The 21,330-nt window shown below is 37.8% G+C and overlaps 1 protein-coding gene across 1 annotated transcript; it reads right to left on the bottom strand.

Moving 5' to 3' along the window:
• Positions 1-3,239: 3,239 nt before the first annotated feature.
• On the bottom strand, positions 3,240-19,274 carry hdac11 (histone deacetylase 11). The gene is made up of 12 exons (XM_030777806.1): positions 19,115-19,274; positions 18,617-18,677; positions 18,221-18,369; positions 17,433-17,533; positions 16,528-16,554; positions 16,036-16,152; positions 12,248-12,290; positions 11,427-11,503; positions 10,858-10,920; positions 6,784-6,880; positions 4,550-4,728; positions 3,240-3,479 (listed from the first exon to the last, which is right to left on the bottom strand). Exons 2-12 carry the CDS (start codon positions 18,649-18,651, stop codon positions 3,240-3,242), a joined length of 1,128 nt encoding a protein of 375 aa, XP_030633666.1. The 5' UTR covers positions 18,652-18,677; positions 19,115-19,274.
• Between the last annotated feature and the right edge of the window lie 2,056 nt (positions 19,275-21,330).

The raw sequence follows: 21,330 nt of genomic DNA, 5'->3' as shown, positions 1-21,330 counted from the left end.
TCTATCAGAACAGGCTAACAAAGTTTACGCAGAAAGAAATGATGATAAATAATGCAATACATTCCTCCTGCTGCTCGAGAGACAAGTGCTCTCATCATTAATCACATTCTCTAGGAGTGGAGAGGCTTTCAGACAATAACAGGAGGACATGTTTATGGCTAAAGTGCCAATGGCAAAACAATATGAATCATATTCATTTTTTATGACAATCCTATAAAAAGTTATACAAGGTCAACAATTACACGTGGTTAAATTTATTACATTCATTTAATTTTTTTTTTCAGTTTTGAAATGGATGCTGTATTAAATGCATATGTCACCAATTATGGGTAAAAACAAACAAACACAGACAAACAACGCAAATAGTTTGGCACATTTCTTTCTCATTAACTGTGAGAAATGATTCATCAATATCTAGAAATTTAGAAGAGTTGTACTATGGTTAAGTAATAACATGATAAAAGCACTATTAGTTTGATTGACACCGTCACATTAATAACAATGTTTTCATTTTTGTTATAACACAAACAATAGCCTAAGTAATGGGAAGGAATGAACAGTCCTGACATCTACTTAACGGCACAATGTAAAGTGCTGCATTAGAACAAGAGTTTAACAAGTATACAAAAGTAAAAGAGGTACTAGACCATAAAGATGTCACACAGACCATGTCTCAAAAAAAAAAAAAAAGGGGTTTTTTATGGGTTACTATGACGAATACATTTTTTTTATTCCAGCCACCTCTCTTTGAGGAATGTCTAATTACTTCAGACTTAATGTGGCTGGCTCTTTTAAAAGATTCCATTAGGAATGTGTTAAACCACTGGCTAGGCTTAAGGAAGGCATCTTTCATGTCTTTTCTCCTCAGACATATGCCTTTGAGTGCATTCAATAGCCTATGACGTGAAACATGAAAGAGCTTTACCAGATTCATTAGTGGCTATTACTAAGTTCCCTCAAGCAACAAAAAAAATCTATACCATTAACAGCTACAGACGGACAAAGCCCCACACTGAAATCCTAAAGCAGGTTTTTTTTAAGTGCTACCTGTTCCAAAGATTAAAAAAAGAGAAACAGAGTTACAGTAAGTAGTACTACTCTGCTAGTTTTTTGTTAACTTTGGATTTTTTTTTTTTCAAATCCAGAATGTAATTATAACATGTACAGACAACTCACACAAACCCTCTTCCATGGAAACAGCTGCATCTGTAAAGTAGCCTAAGAGTCTCCTGATTACTTTGAGAATGATCTGTAAGGAATGCACACCTGTAATATATATCTTTCCCTGTAAAGATTTAAAACAGACAAAGGACAGTGCAGTGAAGTCTATGTTTTGGTTACCTGGATCTCCCCTCGGATACATTTGCGTAGGAAATGTAGGAAACTGAAATTTGAGTAGGAATCTTTAAATCCCGTCTCATTTCAAGCCATAGCGGCCGTGTCCAAGTACCAACCCTCAGTTTAAGGGCACACTGAACCATACTTGGATCTTAAAACAATTAAAGAGTGGATCTGGAGCAATGTAGCATGAAAGCTTGGATAACTATTGGATGCTGGCATCAGTAGGGGTGCTATGGTAATTTTCTAAACAATTAAATCCCATTCAGTTCATTTACCAAAGGTTGCTTAGGGTTATGATGATAAAAAAAAAAAAGATGCATCAAACAATTTGATTAACAAATTGTTTAAATTGTGCAACAAGTTCAAGCTGCAAACTGCAGTCATCTGGTGGCAAGTACTTCAAAGCTTCTTTACTAAAAATTCATAATTCAAAATTCATAATCTTTTCTATTAAACAGTAGAGGCAGTTTTTTTTAATGCTTTGCATTACACTGGAGTTTAACAACAGTCATTGCAAACCGATGGTCTCTTTTAGCCTAGGCTGATCTGAGCCTATAACAGAAATTTTATCTGTTTCCACCAGACATTTTAAACATCTGCCAGCAGTAATATTAGTGTGCTTGCCTTGAAAGCACTCTGTGCCTTGAGTTGCACCACTAAATGGGTTTCATGATGAGTTCATGTTTTCCAGTTTTGAATATGACAGTGAAGAGCTGAAACACAATAGTAAAACTACAATGAATCCAGGTTGAGCAGATCACAACATATAACCTGAGGGCTTGTTAAATAGTTATGCTTGAGGATGAATGAGTGAGGATACTGATCTTTTCCATCAGGGCTAATTCCAAACTGTATTTGGCTATTTATCTTCATAAACAACATTTCTAATGCTCATCTTTAAGAAAGCTTTTTCTTGTTATGATTTTAAAAAGAACCATTTTAAAACAAACATATATGTTACATACAATGGCATATTTAAAAGAATTCTTACATATTTCACTTGTTAATACAGTATCAAATATTCATTTCCCAAATCCTCATTGTTAATTCAACAAATATATAAAATGTTACAATTCAACCAATAACAGAAAAGCTTAGTACTTGTATAATCACTGAGCTACAATATAATATTCAGTGTTGCAACAGTGCATCAGAGCGTAGACAGAACAAGGATTCTTTGAGACTTTTGTTTACTGGCATTAGTGTTGCGACCCACGACAATAGTCAATCCATCAAAATTACTGTTTGAACATCTGTGGCTGTCAGAGTTGCATGTATGCATTGTTAAACAGTGAATGTGCAAATGAAGCCCAAAAAGTACCAACATAGGAAATAAAATCTTAACAAACAAATAATTCTTAAGGTACCACATATTAATGCACCATAGGGCAAACATACAAAGACAATGAACCAGTCACCATTATTAAGACTTCTTCATAAACTAACCAAACCCATCCTATCATAAGATATTAAAATCAGGGTGTACACACTATAGGCCAGTTTCTCAGACAAAGATTAATCCTAGCCTTAGATGAAAGTACACTGCAAATGGAAATTCTCCATTTCGAATGTTTTGTCGGCCACCACTGGTTTTAATCTTTCCCTGGGAAACTACCTCAAGTCTTACAGCCAGATCATAATTTATACTTGCAAAACTCAAGCCAGCAGGCACACCTCAATCAGTATCAATCAGCCGCGTGCGGCACCTAGCAGCGTAAATTGTGCACAGCTTTGGAGGGTTGCCCTACCACAGCAAGGTTATATTTAAAGCAAAAGTATTACTGTGTTTTAAACTTTGTAACAATATTCTGCTACAACCATAGCTTATGAGTTTTAAATTACTGGTAGATAACAAATTTGAGTACACTTATTAATTATAATAATAATGTTGAGAGGCCTTAAATAATGTTAAGAGTTTCCCTTGATGACAAAGACTTGTTCATCATGAGTGGAACAAGCGAAGGTCCTGCCTCATCAACAGCCTCTCCACCTATCAAGCCCTTTCTACGCAGGTTCAGGATGGAGTCAGCGATGATGCGGGCAGTCTTTTTCTGGTAGCCCCCTGATGTGACCATGAGTATGGGGATCCCCCTTCGCCGAGCAGCTTGGAAGATAATTTCATCCCTTTTTATAATGCCCTAGAAGTGCATGGAAGGTGTGGCAATGTTAATGCTACTGTAATGGCCTTTCTGACGTGATACTTGCACATAGCATTCATCTACAGAGAACATACCATTCTATCTAACACTTTCATTTCCAATAGCTCATGTTCAACATAACATTTCAATCCATCGGACATTAAGCTTTATTTGTATTTATTAACCTAGTCTGACGACAATTTTGTGCAATTCTACATAACTGGACTAATGAAGGGGTTAGGTGAGTTTATGTTGCTTGAAATAACAAGCTAATAAGGTCAGGGTTTCTCTCCACTCTCTATGTTAATGGAATCTTTCTGTAACTTCCTGAAGGAGATCAGTGTAGATGACCTAATGTTTGTGTCTGAGTTCTCTCTCCACCGAGCAGTAAATGAGTGCTGGGAGCTGATTGTCCAAGAGTCGTCTTTCACCTGAGAATAAGGGAACTGTTTAGTCTCTCGGAGGAGCGGGAAAAGGTCAGACTAGAGTCTGTCTCAAGGGAAAAGGCGGCACTACAGCTGCTATTACAGAATTATTATCAATCCCTCAAACTACCAATAAGGTTTTCCTTCACATTTTAAAAAGGGATTCTTTTGGATTAAATTTTCACAGGCTGATTTATGTAATAAAGTAAACGGGCAAATATGAAAACACGATTGGTCAACATAAAATATGTTATTTTTTCCCTTTCTGTCAAAAAGCTAAGGAAATGACAGGGTCTAATTTGAATTTCAAACCTTTTTCTGACTCTCTTAAAAAAGTTTTTGTAATGTTTTGGACATTTTGAAATATGCTTCTATGTACTTATAGGTCAAAACTTGTGAGTGACTATAATAATGTAGCTCCCAGCATGCTCATAATAGATATGACTGAATGAAAAACTATGACAGGAATCTACCTTAGGGTGTAACTAAATTTTAGAGATGAAGACTACTCTTGCCACTGCTCTTTGCAAAATACAGTTAGATGGCTAGCCTTATTAGATTATTGACTAGAGTAATAAAGGTTCAGCTAGTCTAACACTATATTACATATGACAGTTGGCTTGGGGGAGTGATTGGCAGAAATACCTGTGGGGATATGGCTAGTCCTCCAAGTGGATCTCCGTCCAAGATGTCTGTTCCGGCATTATAAATGATAACGTCTGGTCGAACCTCATTCAGTGCACCCTCAGAGTGGAGCTCCACCTTCTGGAGGTACTCAACATCCTCAGTGCCCCAGTCCAGCTCCACCTTCCTCTTAATAGCCCCTGCACATGAAAGAACACAGAGCTTTGAGACTGTGATGGAGAGCTGTCTATTCTCTAGACAGATAAAAACGCTAATCATTGGCAGATATTTCCCATGTGCTGACATTAGTGGAGATAATCATCACAATTTATTACATGCAAAATAACCTTTCTTTCCCATAATCTCTCATCTAAACATTTACTACAAGCTGTAGTGTAATGATCATTCTGTGAATGAAAGATGGATATTAAATGGTAGGATTGCTGACTTGCTTTCATTGAAGTGTGTTGGGCACATGAATTTTACCTTTTGATTTCTTTATCCTGCCCTATGGGGAAATGACAATCAAGATATGTACTACTACAGTTGTCATGGAAATGGAAAACAGGCTGCTATGCACGTTATGAACAAATGACTCAAAGTCATATACTCCCTCTGAGCAGTGAAATCACTAATGGGCAAAAGCACTTGGCTTGTCAGTCTCCCTGAATTTGGTGGCTTGTATCCTGGCCTCACTGTGTGGAGTGTATAACAGAAATGGACTTGAGATGGAGAGCTTGCAGATGCAGTCATTCCCAGCTGTTCCTCCTTCATTTCCTCATGCAGAGGCAGTCAACATAAATGGTCCAGATGCAGACTATTTGAAATAAGTGCTTTAAGCCCTAGGATTTTGGTCACCGAATTGTGGGCACAATTCATTTTCAGTGCTTAAAACAAATTAGGAGTGTTATTCATTTTAAATAATATTTTTTCTGTACCGTAGCCTATTCAGAAAGAAACAAATGTTTTTCGAAAAGAAGAAAACCTTGATCGATTCAGCAGAGAATAATACAAAAGACTAATGTAATTCAGAAATTAGTCTTTTTTTTCATTCATATAATTACAATGCTTTATCTGTTTTTAATTCATCTCTACGAAACAAAGGTAAAAACAAACATTTTGAGAATAAGCGAAAGAAACAGTCAAAGAGAATTCTGGGAGAGAAGGTAGGAGACTAAGGAACAACACGCTGGTCTCTTAAAGGCTATTAAGAAGAGCTGGATGTGTGCTAATTAGTCCCTTGTGCTTTTAACCACAGATGAAGACACCAGGAGAAACAAAGATTGAGAAAATGAGGCACTCAACCCTTTGAACGCACTGAAATGTCACAGAAGAAAAGTCTCCAGGAGAAAAACAATGAGGAAATTGAGGTCACATTAAAAAATTATCTTTGGAAGCCAGGAGTTTCAACAAAACGTATGGAAATTGACAGTCGACTTCATAATAATAACTCTTTGTTAATAACATAAAGAACCAAAATGTTGGCAAAGAAAATACACCCTCTGTTCAAAGCTGTTGGTGTATGAGAATAAATAGGCTTTACCTTTACAGAGCAATGATTCACTGTGGCAGGTTGTCACAGAAAGAGTTATGGTTTAACAGACCATCACTGCTTTGTCAGTCACCGAGCTGCATATGCGCACTGACCAACTGAATCATAACTGAACAGATTACAGGCTTGACTAATAAATCTGTTACAGAAAGTGCCATTTGGACTGCTTTAGTTGCCAATAGTGCTTTTATTGCTCAGACGTAATGTTAGTAGTACTGTTTTCTATAACACTCACTGACATTTAAGGGGTGTAGCGAATGGAAACAAGATCAAGACTCTACCTATGAAAACCCCTACTGTTCATTCATTACAAAAAGTAATGCAATAATGAGCAATATTTTCTAGACGGATATTTTTTTCCTCCAGCATTCATTTCCTCAATCTATATTAAAACCTGACCAGCATCTATACCTATACTAAATGCAGAACAAAACACTGCCCCCTGTGGGTAAGCAAAGTCTTTCATGAAGTCAGCTATACTGCAATTATTTTTTGTTTACTTGCTTACTGTGCTGTAGCCTTCTCCCTCTCTCTCTCTCCCTCTCTCTCTCTCTCTGTGTATATGTGTGTGTGTGTGTGTATGTGTGTGTGAATAAACATAGTCTATGTGTAAGATACAGTACATTACCTGGACTCTCAGTCATACTATTGATCGAGATGTGTTCGACTGAAGACTGATGGGTTAAAATGCACAGCAACTTACTCTTGGCATATCCATCCCCAGGATATATGTAGCGATTATACACATCCATTATGTACACTCTCCTGTCATCCAGGAAGTCCCGCTCGTGTCCATTTCCCTGTGACACATAATGAAAGAGCACAACCCGTGAAATGAACGAATCAAAACATTCACCTGCACCTGAACATTCAACTGCACACTTCCTGTATTTGATACATACATAAACTCTGATATTAGCCATGGGATGAAAACCATGGCTGAAATGTCTCACAGTGATGACTAACAATAATCTCTTGAAAGCAAACATATAATAATAAGAAAATGTAAAAAAAAAAATATATATATATATATATAAATATAAATATATATATATATATATATATATATATATATATATATATATATATACACACACACACACATATATATATGTGTGTGTGTGTGTGTGTATAAAATCATGTGCCAGATAAATTCTTTTGGTCTTAAAATGTGCTAAATGGCTGTGTTTGTGTAAGCTCTGTTATGGCTTGCATTTCTATCAGCTTTATGTTCCAGTCTTGAAGATAAAGTGGGAAGCATTAATAAGAAAGTTAATTTATTTCACAGGTGATCATAAGGATTCCTTGGTTTTTATTTCACTCTTGGTCCGAAACATTTTGATCCCCCAATTTCTTTCTCTAAAATAACAACCCACTTTTCATTTTTACAATATACAATTAATTTCATCCAAACCTACAAAGAACTTGCAGCAAAGAAATCATTACTCTACCTGTCTCTCATGCCCTCTAAGACACATTTGTGTCTGATGGAGAGTACAACTGACAAGGTAAGATGAGGTATGACTATTTCTCCCGTTCATAGGCGTTTAGTGTTGAGCTTCATGCACCGAAGTCACTGCAACTTCATCATTCTTCATTATCTCTCTTCTATTTGTCACTCAGACCGTCTGGGCACTGTCACTCTTAGATTAGGAGAGCTGCCAGGGCCAGCATTCATGTTTCAAAAGCTTTATAGTCAATGCTTTCAGTTCACTCCCGTGCTTCGGTCTTTACTGAAAGCTGCTATAGTGTTACTAGAACTTGATGCATGCATTAAGGACAAATTCATTGCCTGTACCATCTGTGCAATGAAGCAAAGAAATTCTAAAACTCAATATGGTATTTTTTTTTTCAACGAGCATAACATGAGTGCTGTGAAGTGTAATTGTCAGCCAATCTCTATAATGTAAGGGAACTGAAGTCTCAGGGGGGAAAAAATGAACGTAAAAAAGGCTAAAGGTCAGTGGAAATGAAAATCTCAGTCGAAAAAAGAAATGTAAAGTTGGTTAAACACAATGTATTTCACTTTGCATGAGAGTAATATTAGAAAGTGCTCAGTGACTGTGATAAAGACAGACTGCATTCACATACTCAATTTATCTTCATGACCCATTATTTCCAAAGAACCTGACCACTGGAGCAATGCTGTAAATGGAGGGGGTAGAGTCAGAGCGGCAAACCCAACTTCCCACAAGAATAATGACAACAAAATATACCACTGCACCGTCGAATATCTGGCACAATGTCAGCCAAGAGCCCAATCACCCAAACAATTCGGCTCTATTTATAGGACAAGCTGAAATTGTCATTTGAACCTTGTTATTTTCTAGTCGTCATCCCCTGTATTTCCTCAAGGGAATACTACAGTCACAAGGGAACAGTAGAGAATGGCAGTAATGAAAACATCAAGCAGGAATCACAGCTATATAAGAGCCTATCATTGAGTCCTGAGTACCTCTGAGAGACGGCAGGTTCAAAGTAGGATTCTAGCATAGGTCCCTGTAAAATACAGTGTAAAACTCCTTTAGCATTTAAAGGTCAACATTTTGTTCACAGTATTACTGTAAAGTATTACAGTATTACTGTAAAAGTATTACAGTATTACTGTAAAAGTATGCTGCATCTTCGGTACACGTATATTACTGTATAGTAATATATAGTTCTTGGTATCCATGCTACTATATGGTAGGAACATATATGGCGACTATATGGATCCCTAACTGGGTTTAACATTGATTAAGCTATATGAAGGTACACTTCAAGATAAAAAGAGTTTGATAGGACCTTGATCAAATACCAGAAATAAAAGTGTTCTCTCTTTGTCAGTGTTACAGTTAGCACATTTATAATGGCTTACATCGAACATTATTAAAATGTAGTGAATACAAGCTAAAAACTACATGAGGTGAGTGGAAAAAGCAAGTTGTGTAAAACACAATCAGGATTGTCTGTGAATGATGACCTGAGACATCTATTATTATGGTTATTACTTGTGTGTCACCACTTGTGTGATAACAATTTGCTATCTCATTGTGCAAATAATCCAATTCGTTATCATGCAGTTATAAATTCATGTAAGCAGCAGGATTACAATTAAATACTGTAGCTTGTCATGGCACGTCATAATTTTGGGCCTTAATTGGAATCTTAACTTGAACTTTTCACGTTTCTATTTTTTGTCTTCTCTTTTAACTGGGCTGAGACAGCATTTTCAAAGCACTTCTATGCTTTCATGCAGATCTGGACTCCTGTCCTCAGCACAGTCCTCATGAATTATGTATTTGGCATCAGTATTGATCTGAACCCCTTGTCTCAGTCGATAAGCAAAAGACCATAATTTTAATCAAGCAATGCTTCAAAATGCTTATGGCAGCTTCAAGGACTGGTGCCAAATACTGGAGTCGTCCATTCATGGTCTAAGTTAACTCAATTAATTGGCTGGGCTAATTAGCAGAGGATATGATTCATTATAAACGGAGGCCACTAAAATGCAAAGCAGTCAAATGCTGAAAAGTTGCCTGTGAATGAGTTATACAGAAACACTCGCTGTCACCCAACTCAAACCAGTTCACTTGGAAATACTTTAAAGTGTCTCACCATTTTCCCTTTGAAATGTTTTTGAATAAATTATCTATATCGTTTAAATTCCTAAATTCTGAAAACAAATTGAGAGTTTACCACTTGGTTTAACATGAAAATATTTCATTATGTTTCTAATCACAACATTCGCAAAAAAACAAATGTTTATTTCGTGCCTTCCAATTTAGACCATAACAACACAACAGTTTTTCTTTTCCAGAATACAGTTAATTGTACAGAATACTGTAAACAAGAGTTGTTTTCTCTAAGGAACTACTGAGGGAAAATAAGTAGGTCAAATAAACCAAGTGGTCCTCAGAAATGAACCCTCGCCAAGTAGAAATATGGAAAATAATCTTAAGTCTGGTAACGCGTGTGTCATCATAAGTAAAAAAAAAGTACTAACCTGAGATTGAAATGTTCTGTTCTCTGTACTAAGAGCTGCATAGAAAGGGGCCTTTTTTGAATGGATTTTGTGTAATGGCCCTGGCTTTTCCAGAGCTGCTTGCTACAGCTGATTGTCTATTTATGTGAGAGTTGTGCCGCAAAGTGACTTTGCAACACAGGCAGAGTTCAGCCTGTCTTCCATTTTGCTCTCTCCCACCACATTTGCTTGTCACTGCCTGACAAACAGCCATATCCCAGACCCACAATGCGAACCAGTTCACCTTCAGAAGCCGCTGAGACCAGTGAACATCACAAATACACCAGAAGTGAGGAACACAAAGCACACATGCATTCTCATAGGGAATGTATCGCTCACTTTTAACTGCAGGGGACTTCTAAATTTGGGAAAACGTACTTTTCTTTCCAGATGAATCTGGCATTTGCATTGGTAACAGCTTCATCTACCTTCCATACCTTAAATCAAGCCTTTTATGTAACGTCTTTGCTGTGATGATTATCATCACCATAGGGCAAAGATAACTACACATTTGTCTAAATTGCATACCTTACATAAAACTAAAGTTGGTCCAAAAAAAAAAAAAAAAAGAAAAGTCAGACTAAGGTACAAAGTGTTCTAGTCATCGTTATATATGGAGTAACAGAATGATATAAAGTATGGCAAAGTTCCAGACCAAAATGGGGGGCCCATTGATCGCTATTCTAAACGGGCCGGTATTATCTCGTCATCGGTCTCAATTCCTGTGCAGTTACATTGATTGACAATAAGACTGTCAAAACGAGTGCTGCTCACCTGATGAGCATCCAGATCAATGATGGTGGCCTTGGCAACTCCCTCCATCCGATCAAACAGAAACTGGCAGAAGAAATACAACTGGGAATGTCATTGTCATTGTCAAGCTTACACAAAGCTTGAGAATTTTTTTAAAAACAATATCAATGTCTCACGGTTTACGAGAGAGGAAACATGTGTCATGTAACTTTAAAAACCATTTTGACTCCACATACACAATAAAGTTGTTAATTCAAAAAGTTTTTGAAAGAAATGCATACATCACAACACTGTTTAAAACATCTATTTATTAATGTTAAAAGAGAAATAAGGCTTCTGAATGAATACATTTTAAATACAAAGCTCTACATTTTTCTTGAGGCAATGGTTTAATGTAGCAAATACTGATAAAGGTGTCAGAAAGCCACACTCTCAAAACAGAGCCCAATATATATGGCATTCCCAGTGGAGAAAAATGCACGACCAATTTAAAAGAATATTGGAATTTCCATTCTCCACTAAATAATAATAAAAAAATTCATATCCTTTAAGTTTGAGGATCTGAGTGTTGCTTGAAGGGGGTTTCTTACCTTGATGGCCAATGTGATGTCGGCATATGCACAGAAGCCTCCCCCCTTGTCACTAGAGCAGTGGTGGAATCCTCCCCCTGGGAAAAAGACAGAGGCTCTGTATCAGAGAGCTGCTGGACATTGAGAAAGCCCCCACAAAAGGCCCATATCCACAGAAAAACACTTAATTATCTATGCTCAGAGTACTCCTGCCAAGTGAACGTAGTATATTGGTTCTTACATTAAAAATAAAATGGTGATAGGTACATATTGTCACTAGGCTGAGATTTGCCTCACAGCCAAAGTTCTCTCAAAGTCCAAATGACCGAGCAGTGGACTCTTAATTGACGATGTGTTTATCCATTCAGGTGCTGAGCCCGTTCTGTCCCCATATGCCCTGTCACACTTACCCTCATTAAACCACTGCAGTGGTTACCACCCCTCTAAGACATGTGCAGGTTGATTAGCATTTTAGAGTTTAAAACTTTAAACCTAAGCCTACTCAACCCTGCAATTAACACCTTTCAAGTATGGTGCAACATTCTCTTAGGTTAAAGGAAAATCTATGTGAACAACAAAAATATTAGAATTCCATCATCCTTTCAAAATAGTGTTTATGAATTATGTATTTGTGTGTGTGTGTGTGTGTGTGTGTATGTGTGTGTGTGTGTTTGGCTGAGACAGCAGTACCTTCTCAAAAAGACTGATGCTGCTCTTTATACTTGGCAAAATCAAAACCAAGGACAAATTTGAAGTAATGAAGGATAAGGATAGACAATTGTGAACATGTTACTTTCCACTGTGCACAATTATACACATATAGGAATATGGGTAAAACTCACCTACATTAATTGCCCATCCTCTATCTACGGCAAGCTTTCCTGCCTGGAAGAAAAAAAAGAGGAAATTATCCTCATTATCTGGGTGTGTGGGTTACTATCAGAAATAAATGCAGCTGCAAACACACAAATTGTAAAAGCAAGACTATCACAATCAAAAGATTGATTCTACATAATTGATTCTGCAAATTTATTCCTAATTTAAAAAGGCTTGAACAATGTATCTCCTGTTGAACTTGGTAAAGAACTAATGAAATTTAGAAATCCGTGATATCACCCCACGAACCAGACTGTTACGGATCAGAATGTTTCTACAACTGATAAGCAATATATGTTATGTAATATATGTTCCTAACATATGATACTTTCATAAATATCAGTGAAATCTTAGGATCAATAAAATGCATTTAAAGATAAATTGGTCCTACACACTACCATGGAGAAATGAGGCAATATTCAATTCCAGAAAATTCTCCTCATTGAATGTCTATGATTGAAACAAACTCTGGTGACACTGTAGGTTGCTCAGGAAGATCTATGCTCCTTCACCAGTATGTTTAATAAGACAACCATCAAGGACATCCTTGGTAATTGAAGCTGAAAAACTATGTCCCTTGTTACCAAGCCTGTATTAGCTCACAGTGGAAACATGTGAAGAGTTAGAGTATGCAGTAAAAAATAATTAGTTATGTATCTGTTTTATGTTTTGTACTTTGGTATAAATGTGTATTTTGCATTAGTTTTTGAGAGCAAATCTTTATTGACAACTGCTGAACATAAACCAGATGAGGGGAATTTTATGAGACGAGATGAGTTAGCCAGAAAGCAGTCATAATTATTATGCATCAATCAATTAACCTTCTACCCTTCAGTGACGCAGACTACGGACATATAATCATCTTACAACAAATTGGCAATCATAGTATACTAGTTAACCACAATGAAATATTAAAGAAAAATAATATTTACTGCAGCTATCCTCCAAACACTGTGGTCAAAATAAATGTACCACTCCCATTTTCGAAAGTTTTTAATCTGTAAACAAAGAGAAAGCAATGTTCTTTCCTCCAGAACTCTCCTTTATTCACTATTACACACACACACACACACACACACACACACACACACACACACACAGCTTTATTGAGTTTAATCCCTTGACTGAAGCCAGTGCATGGCTTTGCATAAGGAGAAGTTTATCAGTGAGCTTCTGATGCTCTCAGCTCATCCTGGGAGGCACAGTTCACTTTTCACTCCCAGTTTTTCCCAATAAAGGGCACACCTGCCACAGCGCTACAGAATAAAACATTTCTGATTGATTCCAATCATATTGATTCCAAGAGTTGCGAGAGTACTTCAGATTTAAAAAAAAAAGGTTAGAGGTAAATTATTTTGCTGAAGGTCATACTGCCATATAAAAATTTCAGCTTCTTTGATGAAATACTAAACCTTCTTTTAAAAATCTGGACTAAGTGAAATTAGAAAATACACTGGCTGAACCCAGACAACACACATGGCAGGAACATGAGGGTAAAAACCCATACTTGCAAAATAAACTGGAAAACAGTAATACAAGAGCAGTCGGTAATGTTTCTGAGGTTAGGTTACAGCACATCTTTTCTTTTGCAGGCTGTGTTGCCCACAGTGTCCCCCCTCTAGTGACTCTCAGCCAGGGAAGCACAAGGATATCATCAGAGCCAATACCGTTCACTGCTGGAGTGCTAATGACACACATTAGCACGTATGCACACTCACGCTGACTACATCTCTGTGTGCAGACAAGTCAAGTGTACACTAAGCTCAAGTACACAAACACTTTCATCACATGGCATTCAAGGGAGAGAAACCCCCCCCCCCCCCGATTTGATCAAAGACACGGCGCTATTCGTGTCATCTCTAGAAAATCCCGTTTAAGTCTGGGGTCTAAACGAGGAGATATAACAGTGAAAAGTCACAATGATCAGGTCAGAAAACGTATTCATGCCACATTTTAGCATCTGGTACATTTCTGAAGGGCAGATTATTAACTAGTTTCATTTGTTCTATTCGTTATTTGGGAAACAACTGACCTTCGCAACTTGGTCTAAAGACTGACTTCCCCCTACTTTAACAGAATTTCCCCTACAACAATATTTCCAGTTGTTGACCTACTTTAACCTTAACCCAAATGAGTACCCAATTAGCAGGCAAAAACACCATACTAATAAGTTCAAAGCTTGTCTTAATAAGCTCAGAGTTGGTCAGTTTGCTGTAAACCACTCTGTTTAAAAAAAATGGTCATTAGATACTTATTTAAGGTTATTCTAAATGACCCAGTCTTCAGTAAGTCAACATATTTTGTGTTTACAGGGCTCTGACTGCTCATGGCATGGGGTTGCAGCAGAGCTGGGTCATCAGACCCACTCTGACCCCCTCCTCTACCATAGCTATTCCATCCATCCCCAGAAAATGACCAAAAAGTCACTAGTTTCAGGCTAACTATCACTGAGTGCCTCTGCTCTTAGACTGAGACCTTAAGGACACACCTGTGACATACTCCCCCCTTAATCTGATGAGGGTCAAAGCTTGAAGATGTGCACTTTTATACCAGCACAGTACAGATTTTCTTGTTCCACAGCGTATAGGAAAGAATATAACAGATACCAGAGAGAGAAATGCACTAACCAGCATTGGCACTGTCAACACAGCTGACTGTCATGGAGTATCACACAATCCTTCTTCAGTCAACCACATGTCAAAACAGTTACTTGTGAAGTCATTAGTTTAATCAAGTGAGTAAATTCTTGCTAGCAGAAAAAAATCTTTATGAATATGAACAGATAAGGCACACGAGTTCAATTTTTCCCCTTCTACACTGCTCCGTGTCTTCCCTCATTCACTGCATTGTCTATGATTCATCCTGAAGTACTATCTCTAACTTGGCAAACTCATGAAAGATTTAGGTTATTCTCTCAACCTCTTCCTTTTTTTCTGTTTATCTCCAAAATTTGAAAAACAGAAAGTCATGAGTCAGTATCAATAGGAATTTCAAAAGAGCCTGTTACTTTTCATGTAGCTGCCCTACCTGTGAGAGCGCTCAGAGCTTTTCCTCTAACAGATGTTCTGAGCCTTTCAAACCTGCTGGTGTTCCTCGGGACATTAATTCCTCGTTCCAATAAAGGCTCCAAAATGAGGCTTAACAAAAACTTTTCCCACCAAAAATACTTATTTCAAAATAAAAGAGTAAATTAGACCCCAGTGGAACTATTTTCTGAACAAAAGACCGATAGCTTGCAGTCTGTTTCAACACTGTTCACAAAATTACAAAAGAGATAAATAATGAAACTGACAGCTTCGATTTAATGAGCTACTTCATGCTTAAGAAAACAGTAGCAACATTTAAAAATAACAATGTTGCTACTATTAAATGTAACCCTATGTACCGGATGGAACAGAGAGGAAAATGTGCCTTGCATGTCAAGTCAGAAGGCATAAGCAGCAGCCATAAAATATCCCTGGGACAAGCGGTTTTGATACGGGACATGAAGCAGATCATGATGTAGAACAGTTGAGCAAGTCTGGAATCACAACCGTCGCCACTTCACCACAGGAGCCATTCGTATGAGGAAAGTGTCCCTGGGCTATGTTGTTTTATTGTTTTTTGCAACTCTGGCTTATATTTGCTCTCTTTACAGAACTCAGTATATCACAGAAGTAACTATTTTGAGTACTACAGTGTCTCAGTCACACACATAGACTGAATCCTACGAAAGCATTTAGACATGATAGTGCTTGTTGAGAAAATCACTTACCATGATGGTCCCGCCCGTTTGAGTGCGTAAGGGTCTCAGCACTTTGCGTTGCACCAGGAAGTTTGGTAGAAACAGAAGAGGCGGGATCTCTGTGATGGTAGCGACCACCAACGACCACTGGAGATGACAAAAAATGATGGATATTTTCATTAAGAACTTCCTTCCTTGTCCTAACCTCTTTCTTAATGTAAAGCAGTAAAGCACACTGTAATATTGAGAAATAATTCATGTACACAAACATCAAACATGAAATCAAAGGACTGTACAAATGACATCAGTTATCATTAAACTCAATCAATAATACGGGAAAGAATGAAGAATGCAGTGGTAAATCTATCCTCAGGTCTATATCTCGCTCTCGAACATATAGTCTGACACAGGAGGCTGTTTCAAAGCAAAACTGTTAGCAAATGTTCAAGAATCATGTCTGTATACTACACAGTACGACAAAAAGTAAAGCAAATGTATTCAGTTACAGTAGAACTGAGATACCTCTCTTGAGCCTTCCAAGATATGGTTCTGCATGCAGTAGGGAAAGAGAGAATAAATACACAGAGGCATTGAAAAGAGTGAGACTACCTTTAGAGTCAGCCTTCTACCTGCCCTACTACAAAGAGAGCCATATATGTAATAGATACCGCTGGGTTTCAAACCAACAACTATGGATTCTGTGAAAGATGAACATGTTTTTCGATCTACACACACTGACTTTCACACAAGCTAACATGCACAATTTAAACCACATTAACTACAGAGTCATTAGGAAGTTCCTTCAATTTGTCAAATTCGACAGACAATTCCAGACGGAGAGTTCACTCATGCTTGCCAAAGGGACTCGGAAGTGTGCTATGTGTGAAGAGTAGTGCGACCTTATTGATTGGGATGTGAATGAGTGCCTCCTCTGGGATAATCCAGCACTGTTTCATTGTGAGGGGACATGCATTATGAAAGAGCAGACGGAAACTAGCTAAGGAAAAAAAATCTGATCACAATTAACGACGGCACATCTCCAAACCATTGTTTAGACATCACAGGCTTTATCCTGTTGATTCAGTCTATTTGCACATAAAATCACATGGATTCGTTTGACCTATACATGAGGGGAAAATAAAGACAGCGGTATGACAGACAAACAAAAGAGCAAGTGGCAGTGCAAGAATGCAGCTTTCCTCGAACCTCATCCCATTTAGACACAGACAACCATCACATTCTTTTAAGTTAGAGAAATCATTCCTTCAGCACTAACAGGTTTGTACCACTTGGTCTCAAGTTTAATTCCTTAAATTCCGCTTTGCTTTGCGGTAACTTTTTTCTATCCCTATTTGGAGTGATTGGGTGGAAGGGCAAGAGAAGCAGGGTGATGAGGTGAGAGACAAGCACTGAGGTGACTCCTGTACCTTGAGTTTGCTCAGGTAACGCTTGGTGTGAACCACCAGGAGATCCTCCTCCGTCGCCTCCCGTGCCATCACTATGTCCTCATCCTTAATGAACTGCTCCTCTGCAGAAAAGCCAACACATTACAAAGAAAATATGGTCCAATGGATGACTGCTAGTTACCTAGCAAGCACTGTAAAGAGTGTCTAACATTCACATTTGGGCTTTGAAGATGACCCATACTGAAATAGTTCTCAGGCAGCCACCGTATGTCAGCACTTATTACTCAAGGAGCTCTGTGGTACTTTAAAGGCTTCCACTTTAATTCAAAACCACTTTAATTAGTTCTGGAAAAAAAAATACTTTTGGAAAAAAAGACCTGTTAAAGCTAAAGAGAGGTGTTGTGAAATAAGAATATGAGGAGCAGAGCCTCTGCTGACAAGTTTATCTGAAGTTCTGCCAGAGTTGCACTCTTCCCCTAACCTTGAGCTCAGAGTCAGTGCAGCAGGCATAGTGTAGGTTCCCAGGGGGGGTTCACTGCTCCTAATTAGCTCTGCTTGGATGCTCCACACTCACCCTTCCTATGCCTGAACCTAGCCCCCCCCCCTTCCCACACACACACACACACCTACACATCTACACACCTACACACACACACACACCCACAGACACACACACATTTAATCATTCATCTCTCACACAACTGTCTGGGTGTTCGTTTCCTGAATTTTCTGAAATTATTCATACGTCACACTTTTCAGTGGTAAACGCACCCACAGCCTTATCTGTCTGTTTTTATAATGCAAAATACCTTTTAAAAAGTGGATGACTTTTCCCCATTTGCCAGCGTCAAAAGGATGGAGCTTCTCAAGGCCCATAAAGGTGATATTGTATTCTGGAGAGTAGACAATAGGAAGGCATGTTGAGGGTACATCTATGTACAGCTCTGTCTGATGTGAGCTGAAAAAGAGAATAATGAATGTGATGAAACTCATTGATCATAAGACAATGATATAGTAGTAATCAAACAGTTTTGCTAAATCAACCTCAAAAGCAGTCTTTGCAGCCAAGAGCTGCTTTGACTATGCATAGAATAAGATGTACAACATTAAATTTAATTATTTTAATAGAAGTAATCATACAGAAATCTGTGAATATCAGGATAGTACATTGTACCAGCTTACTGACAACTGGCTACAACACATACCATTTCTTTTCTTCTGATTCTTCTTTATGAGACATTCTGGTCACTGCATCCCAGTTTTCAGCTTAAAGTAAATCAAAAAGGATGATTTAAGATGACTCACAAGTACGTTTAATGTCTGTTGGACTGTGACAAGAATGGGGCCTCAAACAGAGAAGCCAATATATAAGCATAATTTTGTAAATATGTATTACGGCCGTCAGTTTTTTCTTAATGTATGTGTTCGTTTTTTGTCAGTTAGAAAGGGCGTGGATTAAAAAAATACACTTCCCATAATCCTTTGCAGATTACGCGCAGTCGCTGGTGGAATTTAGGAAACGCAAGAGCCCAGAAAATGTTCGATTTAGCATTTTATGTCCACTTCCAAACAAATACCAGTGAATGTCCTTTTAATCAAAGCGTTTAATGTATTTTTGTGGTTATAAAACGAAGACTAGATAACAGGATTTCAACTGGCTCTTGTGAATATGCATTTGTCAATGTACAAACGGCACGACTCACCTGCAAGCCATATTATTTTTGTCTTAGCCTATTTCAAGGGTGAATAGCTGTTTATTTAGGTCGGAAATCACGTAGCCATTTATCTGTCAACACTGTGTCCGAGTGTTTTCACCATTTTCACCCTTGTATTAAGCGTTTATCCCCTGTTTGACAGCTGCCACCTTACTTCCTCCCTTCCCAAAGCGCTGTTGCGATGTGCGCACACGCATATCAAATGATTACGTCACTGGACAGAGTACTGGTAACACGATCTAAGAATGCACCCCCCCCCCCCCCCCCCCCCCCCCCCAAAAAAAGAAAAGAAAAACTAAATAGTTCGTCTAAATGTCAAAAATGAGCAATCCGCAGATTATTATTATTATTATTATTATTATTATTATTATTATTATTATTATCAATGTTGTGAGTCGTAGTTGTGGTAGAAGAAGTAATTATGTTAATTTGTTGCTGATTGTAGAATGGAGAGAAAAAGGAGTGAAGTGTTAACTTTACAGATTTAACGTGAAGATTTTTAAATTTTTAGTAGAAAAAAATGGCATATAAACACATAAAAGAGAAGTTGTTCTTTTCTTTAAAACGCTTTGTATGTTTTACGCCGCTGATGCCACTGTCACTGCATTTTTTTTATCAACAAATTTGTAACTGCATCAGGGGAAGCACAGCAGGCTCTCTCTGGTTAAAAGTAATATGACTTGTAATCCATCAGAGTGGCTCTGCAGAGTAATCCAGCCTCTTGGCAGGTGTTCCCAGAAGAATGGTTACTAAAAATAGTAGCATGTGTAAAGCTTGCGTAATGATGATGTAACCAGCACAGCCCTAGACATGAGGTAGAGCAATATCTGCTACCTCATATTGTCTGCCTCTGAATCACACAGTAACCTAAGAGCTTAAGCTGCTCCCAGAGTATTATAAAGATAACACAATATATAAAATTGGAGAGCTTTTTGCTGTGCTTACAGGTTCATATTTTGCACTTTTTTTTATCAATAACCTAATGCTTTCACATACTTTATTTGTCTGAAGGCACTAACTGCAGCAACGAAATGTTATGCCTGTTTGCACTGTCAGGCTCTCTGTGACACTGTACTTTGAAGTTAGAAGAGCCCATGGCATGGCCAGAGTGATTTGCAATAATGGAATATTTTTCCATAAATTAAGTTTAGCCCCCTCAATTTTTATTTGAAGACATATAGGCTTCTCCCTTTGGTTCCCAGAGAGGGAAACTGCTCCTGTCCTGGGGTGAATTTATTTAAGATCTTGGCATTGTGGGCATCCCATCTGCCAACTTGCATTCGGTGTGATATAAACGTTTAAACCCCTGATTTACAGACATTCCATGTTCTCTCACCTTTGATGCACTTTCCCTTCACTATTCAGTATTTCCATAGAAAAGGTCTCCATTGTATCAGAGGCCATGATGAGTTCAGAGCAGAGTAGGATTTTGTGAATAGCTGAATGTAAAACACTTGAACACAGCATTTCATGGACTAGAGAATTCATTCTCTCCCTTTTTGCCTTAACATTAAAGACTTTCTTGAGTCATCCAAATATTTGAAAATTTTCTTCATCTATCAACATTCAGGGTATAAGTGGGCACTGGAAACTTCATATTTTTGCATAAGAGGTTAATTTTTGCATAAGAGGTTTTTAAAGCTGTATATTTGTGTTACCATCACACAATGATATTCTTGATTTCATTAGAATTCGGATTTCAGCTGAATGTGACAAAAAACATTCATAAAACAGTTTTAGGAAGAAGAACAAGACAGTTCATGTGTTTCAAATGAGTGACCTAATGTTTAGTAACAATGGAGTAATTACTGGTCTGATGCAAAATCACCATAGACATGTACTGTGAGATTGAAAGCTAAGATCACTGCAATCAGCATGAAAAATTTTCATTTGATGAGACACCACATAAAAGTCACGGACACCAGCTATTAGTCTAGTATGATTGGGATTCCGAGATGCACAGTTATAGCATCTCTCTAGCTTCCAACAATATAACTTCCTATTGCTATGGCAACTCTAAGTAAGAGAGTCCACAAGCACATGATTAAATTATTCATTACATTCCAAATGCACTAAATAACATCCACCTGAATGTAAAACCGTCTAAATCCCTTTAAACCCTACGTCATATCCTCTTCACCGTGAAACCATTAATAATGAGGTTAAGGAGCCAGTGTCTAGATTTACATGCAGTAACCACTCAG

This window comes from Chanos chanos, chromosome 6 (genome assembly GCF_902362185.1).
Source record: "Chanos chanos chromosome 6, fChaCha1.1, whole genome shotgun sequence".
Lineage (NCBI taxonomy): Eukaryota > Metazoa > Chordata > Actinopteri > Gonorynchiformes > Chanidae > Chanos > Chanos chanos.
Note: the sequence above shows the minus strand (reverse complement) of the source record. Positions and strands in the feature narration are given on the sequence as shown.

Excerpts from the sequence above, each read along its gene's own strand:
- hdac11 (XM_030777806.1), bottom strand. The coding sequence starts at position 18,651 with ATGTCTCATAAAGAAGAATCAGAAGAAAAGAAATG. Across the intron at positions 16,555-17,432 it reads GTTACCTGAGCAAACTCAAG|AACCATATCTTGGAAGGCTC; the intron begins GTACAGGAGTCA and ends TACTGCATGCAG. Across the intron at positions 10,921-11,426 it reads ACATCACATTGGCCATCAAG|TTTCTGTTTGATCGGATGGA; the intron begins GTAAGAAACCCC and ends TTCTTCTGCCAG.